This window comes from Momordica charantia, assembly GCF_013281855.1.
Source record: "Momordica charantia cultivar OHB3-1 chromosome 10 unlocalized genomic scaffold, Mcharantia_2.0 BLBB01000010.1, whole genome shotgun sequence".
Taxonomy (NCBI): Eukaryota; Viridiplantae; Streptophyta; class Magnoliopsida; order Cucurbitales; family Cucurbitaceae; genus Momordica; species Momordica charantia.
In genome coordinates this window covers 19559614-19574443 of record NW_028275158.1, presented here as the reverse complement: position 1 = coordinate 19574443, position 14830 = coordinate 19559614, and the positions used below count along the sequence as shown (strand labels likewise).

General features: G+C 31.8%; 1 protein-coding gene across 1 annotated transcript; it reads right to left on the bottom strand.

Annotated features, from left to right (window-relative positions):
- Positions 1-6596: 6596 nt before the first annotated feature.
- Positions 6597-9878, bottom strand: LOC111020415 (YCF49-like protein). The gene is made up of 4 exons (XM_022297087.2): positions 9346-9878; positions 8907-8985; positions 8488-8556; positions 6597-6788 (listed from the first exon to the last, which is right to left on the bottom strand). The coding sequence occupies exons 1-4, from the start codon at positions 9687-9689 to the stop codon at positions 6684-6686; spliced, it is 597 nt and encodes a 198-aa protein (XP_022152779.2). The 5' UTR covers positions 9690-9878; the 3' UTR covers positions 6597-6683.
- Positions 9879-14830: the final 4952 nt, after the last annotated feature.

The following is a 14830-nucleotide window of genomic DNA, read 5'->3' as shown; positions in this document are numbered from 1 at the left end:
ATGTGGAAGAAACAAAAATTGACCATTCACCAAAATAATTCTTGAAATGGAACCCAAATTGTTTGACTTTACAAGCCAATATGTGGTGTGACATTGACACACCTATCACCAACCTTTTGGTTTCTCTTTCACATTTTTAATCTCACCTTTTAAGTTTGACTTCAAAATCTACTAAAGGTAATAGACGTTGCGTTTTGGTTCTCGTACTTTTATTTTTGATTATTAGGTTAAGAATCACTGAGTAAACATTTTTGTTCGTGATGTTGTGATCAAAAATGGACTCCAGTTGGGTTAGTAACCTATTGATGACAAAGAGACAAGAGAGGGATTAGAAGTTGGAATGATAGTCCAAGAAGCTATTGAGACGTCTCACCGATTTCGTAGTTGCTCATTCTCCTACTACCATCGTACGTTTTGGGAATTTTTTTGCACATACAACAACAAGATCGACGATAGGGAGACGAACTCAAAGGGTGGGGATGAAGGAGATTCTATAGAGGTGAAATGCATTTGGTGAGAAGTTCTATGTCTAAAATGAATGCACACGTTTCTAGACATGAATTCTCTTTTTCAATTGTGGTCTATTGAAAATTTTTTAATCTTGGTATAATATTCGAACTATAGTATAGACTATGATTTTCTAATAGATTATGAGTGTAATGTGAATAGTGGTTAAAAGTATTAGATGATTATAGATTATGCAACTATAGTCCTTATCAAAATTTATAACAGTTATTGATGCAGGATCGATTTTGGACGAGGTAACACTACAGCTTTACATCTCAGTAGACATCTAGTATGCCAAACTGACTACCTGCACATAGAACTTTGCACCATTATGGTGCTCCTACATACATTATGAAGCTTAAAATTAGAACTTAGTATAAGTTGATGTTTAGTTAGGTTGCATAGAGATTATGTACATTTGTAGGAACATCTCCGTCTTTCATCGAGAGCTCTAGGAAACGTTGCTCTGTCATTTTGGTACTTTGTATACGACAATTAACAGATCTTCCATCGGTGGTCAGTCGATCTTCCGCCAACGGTATCTATATCCTTAGATCGATGTCGAGCCGAGCTCTTGCTTGGAGACAGAGATAATTTGGCCAGTCACTCCTTATTCTTGGTGTGTCCGAGTTAGAGCTTAAACATGCATTTGTTCCTTGACGAGAGAGCCACGTGGCATACTGAGCAGTGTTGGCGAAAGTAGAACTAGTTTAACTTATTTAATATATCTTTAATCGTTTGGAAAGTAGAAATAAATTATAATTATAGAGATGATTTCTTCATTGATTGGAGCTATCATGCTATTGAAAGTCGAGACAAACATAACAATTGGATACCAATTTTTACTGTACACAAAAGTCAAAATCTCGATTCCTTAACCTTTATTTTAAATAAGACAAAAAAGATGTCTTTCTAGACCTTTCATTTTGACAATTAAAATTAATTTGTTTAAGTTAGTTTTATGTTTTAAAAATTCAATATAATCCAAATTATTAGGAGTAATTCCCGTTGAATAACTATTTTATTTTCTATATATAATTTTCAAAATTTATTTCTTTGTTAGAAAAATATTTATATAATCTATTGAATGAAAATCAATTTTTTAAAATCTTATTTTTGTTTTTAAAATTTTGTTAAGAATTTAATGTATTTATAAAAAAAAATGAAAGCATACCATACAAATAAATAGTGAGAAAACAAACATAATTTTAACATAAAACTAGAAACAAAATCGTTATTCATTAATTCAGATATTCAAATTATTTCTTGAATATCTTCTCAACTTACTTCAAAACACATAAGTTAAAATAATGTGACATAATTGAACTTAAGATTTGATACTCCCATATATAATGTAAAAATCATCGCTATTATTTAAAAACCTCTCTTTAAAGAATTTTTTGAAAAAAAATGAAAATTAAGATTTCAGCTACCTCTTTTAGTTTACACATCTCCTAAACTTTCAATATTATTCTATTTTAATCAATGAACTTTGCATAAAAAAATATTTTAATTCTTATCGTTAATCTTTTTTTTTTTGTTGTCAATTATTTAACCACGTTAGCAAGTATTTGGTTCATTTACTTAATAATCTAGATATTTACACGAATTTAAATTCAGATTAAATAATTGATAAAAAAAATTAACAATAGGAACTTAAATAGAACCTATGAAAATTTATTAACTAAAATAAAATATTTAATGAAAATTGAACTATATATGAAATATGATTTAATGTTTTAATTTGGGAATTATTATTATTATAATATTGGAGAAATGAATAGTAGAAAACTGGTGGACAGGTGCAACTAATTGCATTATTGAAACCATACTTTTTGAAGCAAAGAATCTGTAAAAATTAGATTTGGATATCTTGAAAACTTTTTTGTGATTTGGACATGTTTTTACTTGTTTGTCCTTTTAGTTTTCATTCATATACATTTTTCTAAAAGAACAATCTTAGTCTAAAAGGAGTTGGAATGGTAACAAATTCAAGCTATGTCATCGTTAGGTTTTATCGAAAAAAGAGAGAGACCAACACGTAAATAATTCATGTCGAAAAAAGAATAAATCTAAAAGTTCAACTTTGTGGAACTGGGTTAGTATACGTTTTCTCTACTATATTTATATTAATATCAGTTAATGAATCAGAATAAGTTTGACTATACAAAAAATGACTAAAAATTTGAAGGACCAAAATTTAAACTTCAAACGTTCAAAAACTAAAATTGAAAATCTATCATTTTCACAAATAGTGTAATTTTAAATAATGCAACTCTCAAAATAACAACCGAAAAAAACATGAATCTTATAAATATGTCCATTTTGAAAGAAAGAAAATAAATCATATAATTATTTCATCATTCCTACAAATATGTCAATTTTTTGAAAAGGAAAAAAATATATGTCTGTGGATATCAAAATTGCCAACATATATTTTTTCTTTTAATTGGGGTTTAAATATTTTACCAATATATAACTTTTTTCCTTTTTTTAAAAATTGACATATTTGATAGAAATCACGAATTAAGTCTATGATTTATTTTCTTCTCTAAAAATGACATATTTATAGAAACCACGAATTACATAAAGAAAAATATAAATTTTTCTTATTTTCTAAAAGTTGACATATTTGGTAAGAATCATTGATTAATTCTATGATCTATTTTCCTTCTTAAAAAATTTGACATATTTTTAAAAATTATGAATTACATTAAAAAAATTGCGTAAAAGAAAAAAAAATATTTATTTTCCTTATTTAAAATTAAAATATTTATAGAAACTACGAATTACACAAAAAAAAACCCGTAAAAATAAAAGTGCAAAGCAAAAGAGAGATTTGAACTTATCATACTTTTGGAATTATTCTAAAAATTACCTTAATTTTGTAATTAAAAAAAAAACCTTATTCATAAAGTCTTGAATTCAAGTTCTGTGTTCTTGTCAGTTAAGATCACAACGTAAAGATCACAAGTAAGCCATACAACATCGATTTCAAGAAAGAATAACTATATTTTTTGAAATCCAGAAGATTTAGAAAATCTACGTGCAATCCTTCCCAAATTTAGTAGAGACCCACCTAGCAAGAAAGATGGGTCATAATATGCCCAAAATCTTTGTACCAAGATCTTGTGGGATATAGAGACATTAAGATTGAAAAATCACAGTATGACATAATATATATATATACATACCTCTTAATTAGGTGTTTCACTTTGGCTTCTCCAATGGCATTAAATGTTGCAAAATATGACTTTTTAGGACACCATGGCCCCATCTTTGGGGTCCCATGTCCCACAATGGTTCACACCATGTCCTTGTGCCTTGCCTTTAAGAACATGTTGCACAATCTTTCTCTTTATGAAGGGATTGGTTTAGCAAGATTGAGAGGAAGAACAAAATCATGTTCTAAAGAGAAATAAAGGGAATGTTTGGCAGTTTGTTACTCAAAACCATCTTAAAGAACTAACTACCTTTGTTCTACGATAGCTATTTGGTTGGTTGGTAAAGTTTTAAAGGTTGTACCTTTGGTAATTTCCCAAAATAAGTTTGTGGTAGTCATACACATTGGGTCATATGAATCAATTTCAAAACAAGTAGCTCGGTTTGTCCCTCTTGCACGGGTAGAGTTTGCCCAACGAGGTATCTGCTAACATTTAGCAGAGGTATGATCTCGCGTGTCAGAGTATCCTTAAAGTCGCTTAAGAATTCTCTATTTGACATTACGGCTAGGGTCTTCTGGAGCACGTTCTCCTAGGTCGCTCCCCTATAAAATGAAGAGTTAAACTCTCCTACGAAAAGTATACAATATCTTCTTGTTCTCTTTCTGGTTCCTTCGAACTGAGTTCTAACTTAAGCTTTGGAATTTATTAGGTAGAACACCACATCAGTGTTGAACTCGATTTTGCACGTAATCTGCACGCGAAGAGAACATCCACATAATTGCTCACTTGTCACATCAGCAGAGTGGATTTCGACATCAACGTTGGTCATTTTATCTTTCCAAAACTAGAGAGCTTAGGCTATGGAAAGAAAATAAAATTTCTTGATTTTGGCGATTCTCACCCACATACTCAATCAACATTAAAGCAGCCGCAATTCTGTTCTTCTTTTTCCACCAAAGAGAGAAAAAGAAAAAGAAACATGATTTGGAACCTTTTGCATGATGTTTTGAAAATTGGATGTGCACATTCTTGTTAATCATAAAGGGAGCTGTTTTTCAAACATAATTTCTTGATTGGGAGACTCAACCGACAAGCCCCATTTCTTTACTATTAATTACTTTTTTTTTCTCCTTGGGAAGAAGTTTATTTTGACAAAAAAAAAACCCAATGAAAATTTGTAATGGGTGACCTTTTCTTTATTGGGTTTCTAAAATATAGTGTTATCCATACTCATTTAAAATCATGGGTGTTAATTATATATAAAGATTAAATTATAAATTTAGGGTGCATTTAGTTGGTGATCTGAAAAATTAGAGTTATATGTCATGTTTTGGTATTTGATAGCAGATTTTAAAAATTGTCTCAATTTAAAAAGTTGATCAAGATATATTCAGCAATGTATTTGTAAACTAGTAGTAGTTACGATTACGACAAACTAAATATTTAGTTCAATATAAAATGGGTTTTCCAGCCACTCCAACTAACCGACTCCAGTCGAGCTATAAACTAAACTGACTGACCAACCGACCAACGTCGATTGGGTCGGTTGAATCAATTTTTTGACTTGATCATCACCCATACAGCTGACCCGTGTCACTTTCTTTTGTAATTATGGTGATAAGAGGGAAAATGATAGAAGAATGCAAGCTTTAAAGAAGGGAATGTTGTTGGCAAATGGTATTAATTTCCAAAGTGGGAAAATTGAGGTACAAATGAGTTGTTGAAAGAGAAAAGTAAATGAAGAGGAATTGCAAGAAGGTCCCTTTTATAGGGCTCACATGGCATGGACATTGATGGTGGTAGGTGTGGTGGTTGGGCTAACTAAGGCCATTAGGACCATTTACTTGAAAGGGCAAAAAGGAAAATAAAAAGGTTCAAAGTCTATGATGGTGTGCAATTGCATTTGGTTTGAGTCACTTTGAAACTAAGTTAAGTTATGTGACAAAATAATCCTTCTATCTTAGACTTAACATCATAATTATAGTGTTATTGCTCACTTTTTGTTGGATCAAAATCATCATCAATGAATAAGAATAAAAAAAATGCTACTTGTTCCAAACTCTATGGTAATGGGTGAAATATCGACTATAATCACTTGAATAGGTGGCAGGGACGAGTAAGACTACGTTGATAGATCCAAATTTCATTTAATATCAAATAGCAAGTATGATCAGGGTATTAAATTCCTGTCCGCATGTCAATATTTCCATCGACATTTCCATGTGTTTGTAGTTCGACATCAACATGAGGGATAGATCGATATTTCCATAGTATTGCAAAAAAGGAAAAAAAAAAAGATAAAATATGAAAATATCAACAAAATATAAATAATTTGGATGTAATATTTATATTAATAATTTTTAACTTATTTAGAAATGGTGAAATGAATATTTATTAATTTAGATATTTCTTACAAATTTTTTGTTTTTATAACATTTCTAAAAATATCTATAGACATCAAAATTTTATTGATTTTTTCATGAAACTAATACTCCAATATTTACATCAACATCAATATTTGAAACCTTGTGTAAGACTAGACGTAAGATAACTAATCAACCCAAAAACTTAAAAGTTTATGAATTACAATAAATTTAATCTTTTATAGATGCTGCAACACTCTCCACTAATCAACCCAAAAGTTTAACAAATAAATTACGATAAATTTAATCTTTTATAAATATGTTAAAATCACATATGATCTATTTTGATGATATTCAGTTAGAGGGTGGATTGAAGAAAAGAAAATCTCTCAGTGGGTTGAATGCAAATTTATTAGTCTTATGATATATAATAAGTTAAATTATAATTTTCTTTAAAAAAAAAATTAATTATAAATTTAGTCTACTTCTCCCGTTGCATGGTATTTTTTGAAAGTTAGAAGAAAATAAAGGAAAAAAAACGTTACCAAAACAAATACTAATATATGGAAAATGATGATAATATAATAAAACAGGGTGTAGTGGTACATATTAATATAGTGATTATTTATTATTTTTTTTCTTCCTGTTTTTACAAGTTCCTTGAACGTTCTTGTGATTTGTATATGCGAAATGCAGCAATACACATTGTGGCATTCCCTACGGCCGTCAGTATTGCTTGAAGGGCCACCAGAACCTGCACTCAAACAGTAAATCCAAGTCATTCTATATTAGTTTTCCGACTGTGGATGCTCTTTTTCTTTTGAAACTGCACTAATCAAACCAACTTTCCCGACGAACAAATCGTATGCAATGTCAATGTCCTCGAAATTTTATCGAGTTGGAGAGGGAGGGGGAGAGAGGGGCAGGACATTCTATATTCTTTTCAAGGTTGCTCTTGTCCTTTTGAAACTGCAGCAACAGGCTCTAAACTCAGCATGTCGAGAATAAGGGGCACGTACTAGATATAACCACTCCCTTGGTTGGGGCTATGCTGCCCGCCTTTCGATCAATACACAATTGAGTATCCAATCACGAACACTATAGGTGTGAGAGCAATCCAGGTCAAGGAAAACTAATATGGGGCCTAGCATATGGAGAGAGATGGGCTTGGATCAGTTTCTTCATACTTTTTCATGGTAACATTGCTCTTGTTCTTTTGAAACTGCACCAATAGAATCTGAATCCTATGAGAGAGAGAGAGAGAGAGAGAGGTCGATTTGGATCGGTTTATCTTTGTTGTTTCCACCTCTTCTTCCTTACATTTTTCTGGTCAATTCTGGACCCCAAGCTGCTCATAATCATATGTAACAAAAGGAATACACTGACGTGGTAGTACAACAAATGGGTATTTTGGAATTTGGAAGTAAATTGAAAGAAACATATGAAAGAGTGAATTGAAGTGGAGGAAGAGAAATGAGGTTGCAGAGTAAAATATTTCGGTTGGTGATTTGCTTCACTTCTATTCATTCTTCAGAAACAATAACCATCTAAACAATTGGTATTTAACAAAAATTAAAACAGCTGAACCAAAACCAAGAAATCCATTCATCAAACTGTTTTCACTTCGAATAGAAATCCGACGTCTCTCATTTATTTGATGCATAAAACTACTGCCTTCTAGCAGATATTAACAGATTCAGATAACAAGCAAGAATGTATCATGATGCTGTAATTCAAGAAAAGGGAGCACTTGAAAAATAATTATGAAGTTTCCAATATTGCACGAGTTATCACAAAACTAGTTTGCAGCATTATCTAGGCCACGACCCCATGCACAACTACCTTCTTAGATACAAAGAACAGTTTAAACCAAGTGCACCATGAGAACTTCATAATCTAAGGAATTTCATGCCAGCTCCAATACTTGACTGGAAGTGATACTGGAATGAAGGAACCAATCAAAAGAACAAGGCTCCATGAACAAATTTTGAAGATATAAAATGGGCCCTCGGAATCTTGACTAATAACAGAAAAGGCAGAAAGGAGTAGATTCTCCTTATGGTCTCAGAGCTCAAAGACTCAAAGTTAGAACTGAGGACTTAAAATGACGATGGATTTTTGTGATGGGTGATTGGAGTGAAAATTTAGAAGGGGTAAATGAAGACTTGAACTGAATTGAGCATTTTAGAGACAACGTTTTCGTATCCATGGATCGTTTCAGGACTACATTTGGGGAGTCTAATCAACCATATTGAGATGTTCCAAGATTTACACGATGAGAATAACTGAAAGAAGCTAATATATTAATGATAGAAAACACTTTTAGTTTAGCTAGGTGTACATTCTAATACTTTTAAAGCTTTAGCAAATCATCACGATCAAGTAGAATATGTGAACGTTTACAGAGATTTCAGCATCCAGCAAGGTTATGCGAAAACAGAAACTTGGTATACCTCGAGAGATTCGGAATTGTAGAAAAAATGCCATGTACAAGCACAAAATGCTCCACCTAGCAATGGCACCTGCACAAGTTAAGCAACAATTTTCTTTGATAAAATGAAACAGCCACAAATTCAATGATCCATCCGAGACATTGAGGATACATCGAATCCAATGTTACTTTTGTGCTATGCTAGAGTGTGGTGGTTTCATTTAAAATGTTTAGTAATATCAGCTTAGGCTAATCTAAACACTCATTTCCTCTTCTTCTTCTCTGTCTTTTCAAAGAATTATAACAACTAGAGAGCAAATAAAGAAATAACAATTCATTCAGACTCACTTTTCCTTTTCTAAATAAAGCATTGAAAGAAAAAGAAAGTCCAATCTGTAAGATAGAGGAGAAAGAAAATATCAACAGAGAAGTAGAACTGACCATGCCCCAGGAAAGTCCCTTCCAGGCCTCATTGCCAGATTTCTCTCCATATTGCCACACCAAAGCCATTGCTGTAATCCTTATACACAAAAGATCATGTATGCCTAAATCTATCAGGTGTCGATAATTTAACAAACTTATTCAAGGATGTAGATATCAATTATATTCCCGAAAGTCTACATTTCTCTGATATTATGCATAGTTTTAACATTAAATACTGGCATTACCTCAAAACATATGATATATCAATTCTTACATTCATGTTGGAAATGTGCAATTGAAGATGACAACTATGGTGTATCTTTTAATCCCTTCATGAGTACTACTTCATTGAAAATAACTAAATGTGAAGTTCAATTTCAACGAATTGTGAAAAATATTAAACGAATTACAGCTGAGGAAACCAACATAGAACAGAAGAAGATGCATAAATCCTCACCACTCAACAACGCTGGAAACATGAATGGCCCAGGTGGGCAACGAGAGAGCATTCTGGGGCTCATTAAATTGCAACGAAGAAGCACCCAACGCCTGCAATTCCGCCGCAGCTGAAGCCGATTCAGGTCCCAGAAGGGCCAGCGTGAAGCCCGTGCCGAGCAAAACCACCATGGATTTCGAGTCCAAAACCAGACCGGCGCCGATAATTCTCCGGAATCTGATTCCGGGAGGAACTTTAGAAGGAGCGGCGAAGTCTCTAGACCTCGGCGGCGAGGAAGAAGAAGAAGAAGAAATTGGACATTTGGGATTTGAGAATGAATGTAACAAGGTGGAAGTGAGTGGCATGATTGCAGGAAACGTAATCGGATTCCCAAATGCTGGGTGAAATTCAGTAAACAACGAAAAATTTGATATGAAAACAGCGAATCATCTCTTTGATTCTGTAGTTCCCATAATCACAGTCGCTTCTGGTTTATCTTCAGTGGAGAAAATGCAGGTACGGGAGGGAGAAGAATGGCCATAGAATTTGAATCAGTGGTCAACATATTGAAGAATCTTTGGGTTCATTGACGACCCAAAGAATTTTGGGCCCAAAGGAAAAAAATAGTAGTTTGTAAATTAGTAAATTTGGACTCAAGTTTGTCACCCGTTTGAAAACTTACCTTCGTTATGTCCAAAATTTCTCGACATAATATTTTTACATCTGTTTGTTTATGTTGGCATGTTTTTATGTTTGACCAACGTCTCATTTAGTTCAGGTTCATAAAAGGATATGGTACCAAAAATTCCTTCATCAAATCACTACTCGGCCAATGTGACGTGTTTATCCCATATAGGAAACCCAGTCAGAATGGAAATCGTTAGTGCCTCGTTCCACTAACCACCATAACTTATGAAGAGGCGATCCATATAATAGATTAAATAAGACATAAATATGTTAAACATATTCACATAATCAAAATGGATTAAATAAGACTCAGCCTCATCATTGGGCTGGGCCGGGCCCGGCCCAAGCTTGGTCCAGGCCCAAGCCCTATGGGCCTCAAATATTGTTTGGGCCGGCCCAACCACTCAAACCTAGGCTCATAGCTCAATCCATGGGCCTAAGTTGTTGAGCTAAAGTTGGATCAAGCTTGGATCGGCCCTTTGGATCGAGCTTGGATCGGCTCGTATATTAATATATTTTTAATTATTAAATTTTAAAATTTAAATAATTTCCAAACTAAGTTTTTTATTTTTAAATTCTAGAATATGTGTTTTTATATAATTTTTGGTACATTTTTTTTGTTATTTTTATAATCTTACTAATAAATTTTATTATGTCATATTTTATAAATTCAAGTTGCCTTATTTTAAAAAATTATATTTTTTATTTTTGAAAATTAAATTTATATCTTTTTACAAGAGAAACTGAAATTGAGAGGATTTGAGAATGACAATTAGAATTAGAATTTGAGTGAAGAAAAAGAAAAGAATGTTGATATTTATAAAAAAAATTTGTATTAAAAAATTTTAAAAATTACAACCTAATATTAGATATATTTAAAATAATTTTAAATTTTGAATTTAGGAAGTTGGAGAGTTTCCTCGTAATATGTTTCAAAACAATGATTTAAATGAGATATTGGGGAGTGGTAGAATCTCTTCGTAATATGTACCTATTTAGTAGGGGGGAAACAAAAGATCCTATAGCCTACCATATCTAATTTATTTTTTATAATAAATAAATAATAAAAGAATATATTAATATTATATAATATAAATATTAATAAATATTGGATCGGGCTTTTGGGCCGGCATTACGGGCCAATCCAAATACGGCTCAAACGGGCTGACCCACGGGCCGGCCCAAATTAAAAAATGAATATCTATATCCAATCAAATTAATAAAAGGGTTGGATTGGGCCGGGCCGGTCAAACGTTGACCTTGGATCGGGCTTGGGCCGGCCTTTAGGCCTCGAGCCCGATGATGAGACTGAAATAAGACATAAAAGATATATCAACAACTTATAAATTTATCCATCCGTAACAGAAAGCAAAAAAGAAAATTAGAGCGGAAAACAAAATTCGATTTCTAAAACAATAGAGAACATACCTCTTCTCTCTTCTCTACTCTCTTCTCTTCTCTTCCCTCTCAGACTATTCCATAGAGAGGTTGAAGATTTTTGTTTTAATCGACTTACACATGATTTAGTGTTTATGGGTCATTTATTTAATAAAATGTTTTGGCCGGTTTTTTGTTATATTTATTTTAGGGATTAGTACATTGATAGTTTATTTAAATATTATAATTACATAAAAGGATTCTAGGTATAAAATTTACATTATTTCATTTAAGATAGTACTCATCACCAATTTACCATTATATCTTTTTAGGTTTACACCTAAATATTAATTATTTTTTGAAATTTAAAATTGGTTATTTGGAATGTTACGTTTAAAATCCTTTATTTTATGTCTAATTAGATTTTCCAAAAGTAAAAATGACCAAATCCCAAAATACTATCCAAATCCCCAAACTCCTCCATTATTGCAAATTTTCGAAAAAAGCCTCCTCCTTCCACCGTTTCTTCTTCCTGTCTTGTTTGCTCTCCTTCCACAAACACCATTGTTTCCGTCCGTTCGAGCTTCTTCGTCGTCGTCGGAGCAGACCGTTATAGCTTCTTCTTTGTCTTCGGTTGCCCGTCGACCGTTCGAGCACTCCGTTTATCCTGAGGTTTGTTTAGTCGCCGACCGAAAGGTCATAGCAAATTCATGGTAAATCACTGTGTCATCGAATTTGTTCGTTTGTCGTGGGTGGTCAATGGATCTTTGTAGAGAATGCTGTCATTTGCAAAGGGAACCACACTAACGTTGGGTTGCCGGATTTGAGTGGTGCAAAATTTAGGTGTGAATCATTCTATATATGCGGATATAATATATATCTACAACTAAGTATCATTTTGATTGTTATAGGAACTCAATAGTCGAATATATTTTATATTTATCCTATAGGTTTATCTTGTAATTGTATTGGATTGCATTTGTTAGGTTGAATGTTAATAAGAACAATTCATAATAATGAAGCATGTTCTAGGGTGTCTAAATTGATAGAATAGGTTAATGTTTTATCTACACTATATAAGTTTATATGAGATCGAAACTTTACTAATTAAAGATTATATCCGAATATATTTTATATCTATTATTAAATACCAAATTGCAAGATACAATCTAGTTCTGTTGTTTTTTGTTGCTGCTGAAAACTTTTGATGTTATACTTTTTAATATTATTAAATCATGGGTATATTTTTGAATTCGAAACCATGGGTAAATCTACACATTAATTAATTTAGAAATTGAAATCATCATAATGATTTTGTAATTAATATAGGCTAGTACCAATTAATATATGAATGCGAGAATTAAGGGATTAAGGAAAAAATTAGTATGTACAATAATTAAAAGATCATGTCTACAATTTAGGTATTTAAATCTTTTAGATTTCAACAAAAAAATTTAACAATAAAAAATATAAATGCAATAAATAAGGGTAAAATCGGTACTATAAAAAAATCCTACCTGCAGAAATCTAAAAGTGTAATATTAGAAAACTTTAGATATTTGTGAAAATAAGTTTTTAAAATAGCTCCGCGAAGACATTAACTCTACAAATTATGTTTTAACATAAAAGGCTCACTATGTCTTAAAATAAAGGGATTAGTACATTGATGAGCTATTTAAAGATCCTAATTACATAAAAGGATGAAATGTATAAAATTTACACTTGTCATGTATCAACCCTATTTAAGAGGGTACCCATCATATAAATTACTTAAATAGTCTCTTGTATTTACAAATTCATTTTAAATTCATTTTAATATGCAAAATTGATTAATTGGAAGGTTATAATTTAGATCCCATAATTTTAGGTTAATGATACTTTCCAAAACAAATTAAAACACCAAAACATTAAAAACAAAACCATAAATTCCCCAAAATTGAAATCATAACCTCCCAAAATATCTCCAAATCCCGTCCAAAAATCTCCCAAATTTGAAATCTAAGAACTTTTTTCGCTTCATCCATGAGACGTTTAGAACTTCAGTTTTGGAGGACCCTTTCTACATTACCATAGGATATATGCGTTTATATCTTGTATACAACTATAAGATATATACACATATAAGATATATACACATATACAATATGTACTTATATATACGAATATAATCGGGAATACTAAGAATATGAGACATTTAGAACTTCAATTTTCTATACACATAGACAAAATATATCCCTATATATACCAATATTAACGGAAGACTAATAATTACAAATGGTATGGAGGACCATTACTACAGAACTATAAGATATATGTATACACATATAAGATATATTCACATATACAATATATACTTATATATACGAATATAATCAGGAATACTAAGACTGTGAGACGTTTAGAACTTCCATTTTCTGTACACATACATAAAATATATCCCCCCATATATACCAATCTTAACGGAAGACTAATAAGTATCAATGGTAAAAACATAAGGGGACAGGAGACGAGGAACATGCTGAACGGCGTCGGAAACGTTTAAAGACGTCGACGGAAAGTTTATTCGGCGATGGAAATTGAAGGAATAAATACCTCGTTGACGGGAGCACGCTGCACGGCATCAGAAACGTGGAAGGAGATCGACGGAAAGTCTATTTGACGACGGAAAGAAGAATATCTCGACGGAAAGAAGAAGGAAAAAATCGATCGTTGATGGAAGCTCTGAAGAAGTACACAGACGATATGCACTTCAATGTTGTCGACGTTGATGAAGGTATGCACGAAAAAAGGAAGACGCCGGGGAAAAAAATCAAGGTTGGAGAAGAAAGCACACAAATTTGGAAGTTCTTAATTGGTGAGAGAATAAAATCTTTTTTGAGGGAGAGATTTGAGGAATTTAGGTTGAATAATTGAACGGGGCCCACAATAATTAAATGAATATAATAATAAATTAAGGATTCAAATCTTTTAAATTTTAAAATTATAATAAAATAAAAAGCAATAAATAAAGGTAGAAACGGTATTAGAATAAAATCCTACATGAAAAAATCTAAAAGTGTAAATTTAGAAAACTAAAGACATTTATGAAATTAAGAATTAAAAATAGCTCTCCCAAGATATTATCTCTAATTTTTATCAGGCCCATATTTTACTTGTTGAAAGTTTGAAACGTTTTTTAACATTAGAGGCGGTATTAAAGAACAAAACGGGTTTTAACGTTTTCCTTTATTATTTAAAAAATGTTTTTATTTATTTTATTAATGTTTACAAAAACTGTTTCACTTCTCAACTCATATATATACCTCTCATTCTTTCATTTGTAAGACACACAAAAAATTTCCTCAACATCTTCCTTTACTTATTTTCTCCGATCTTCTCTCATCTATTTTATTTTGAGCTGATTCCAACCCGTTTTCCGGCGAGTGCACGCTTGAATTTGGGT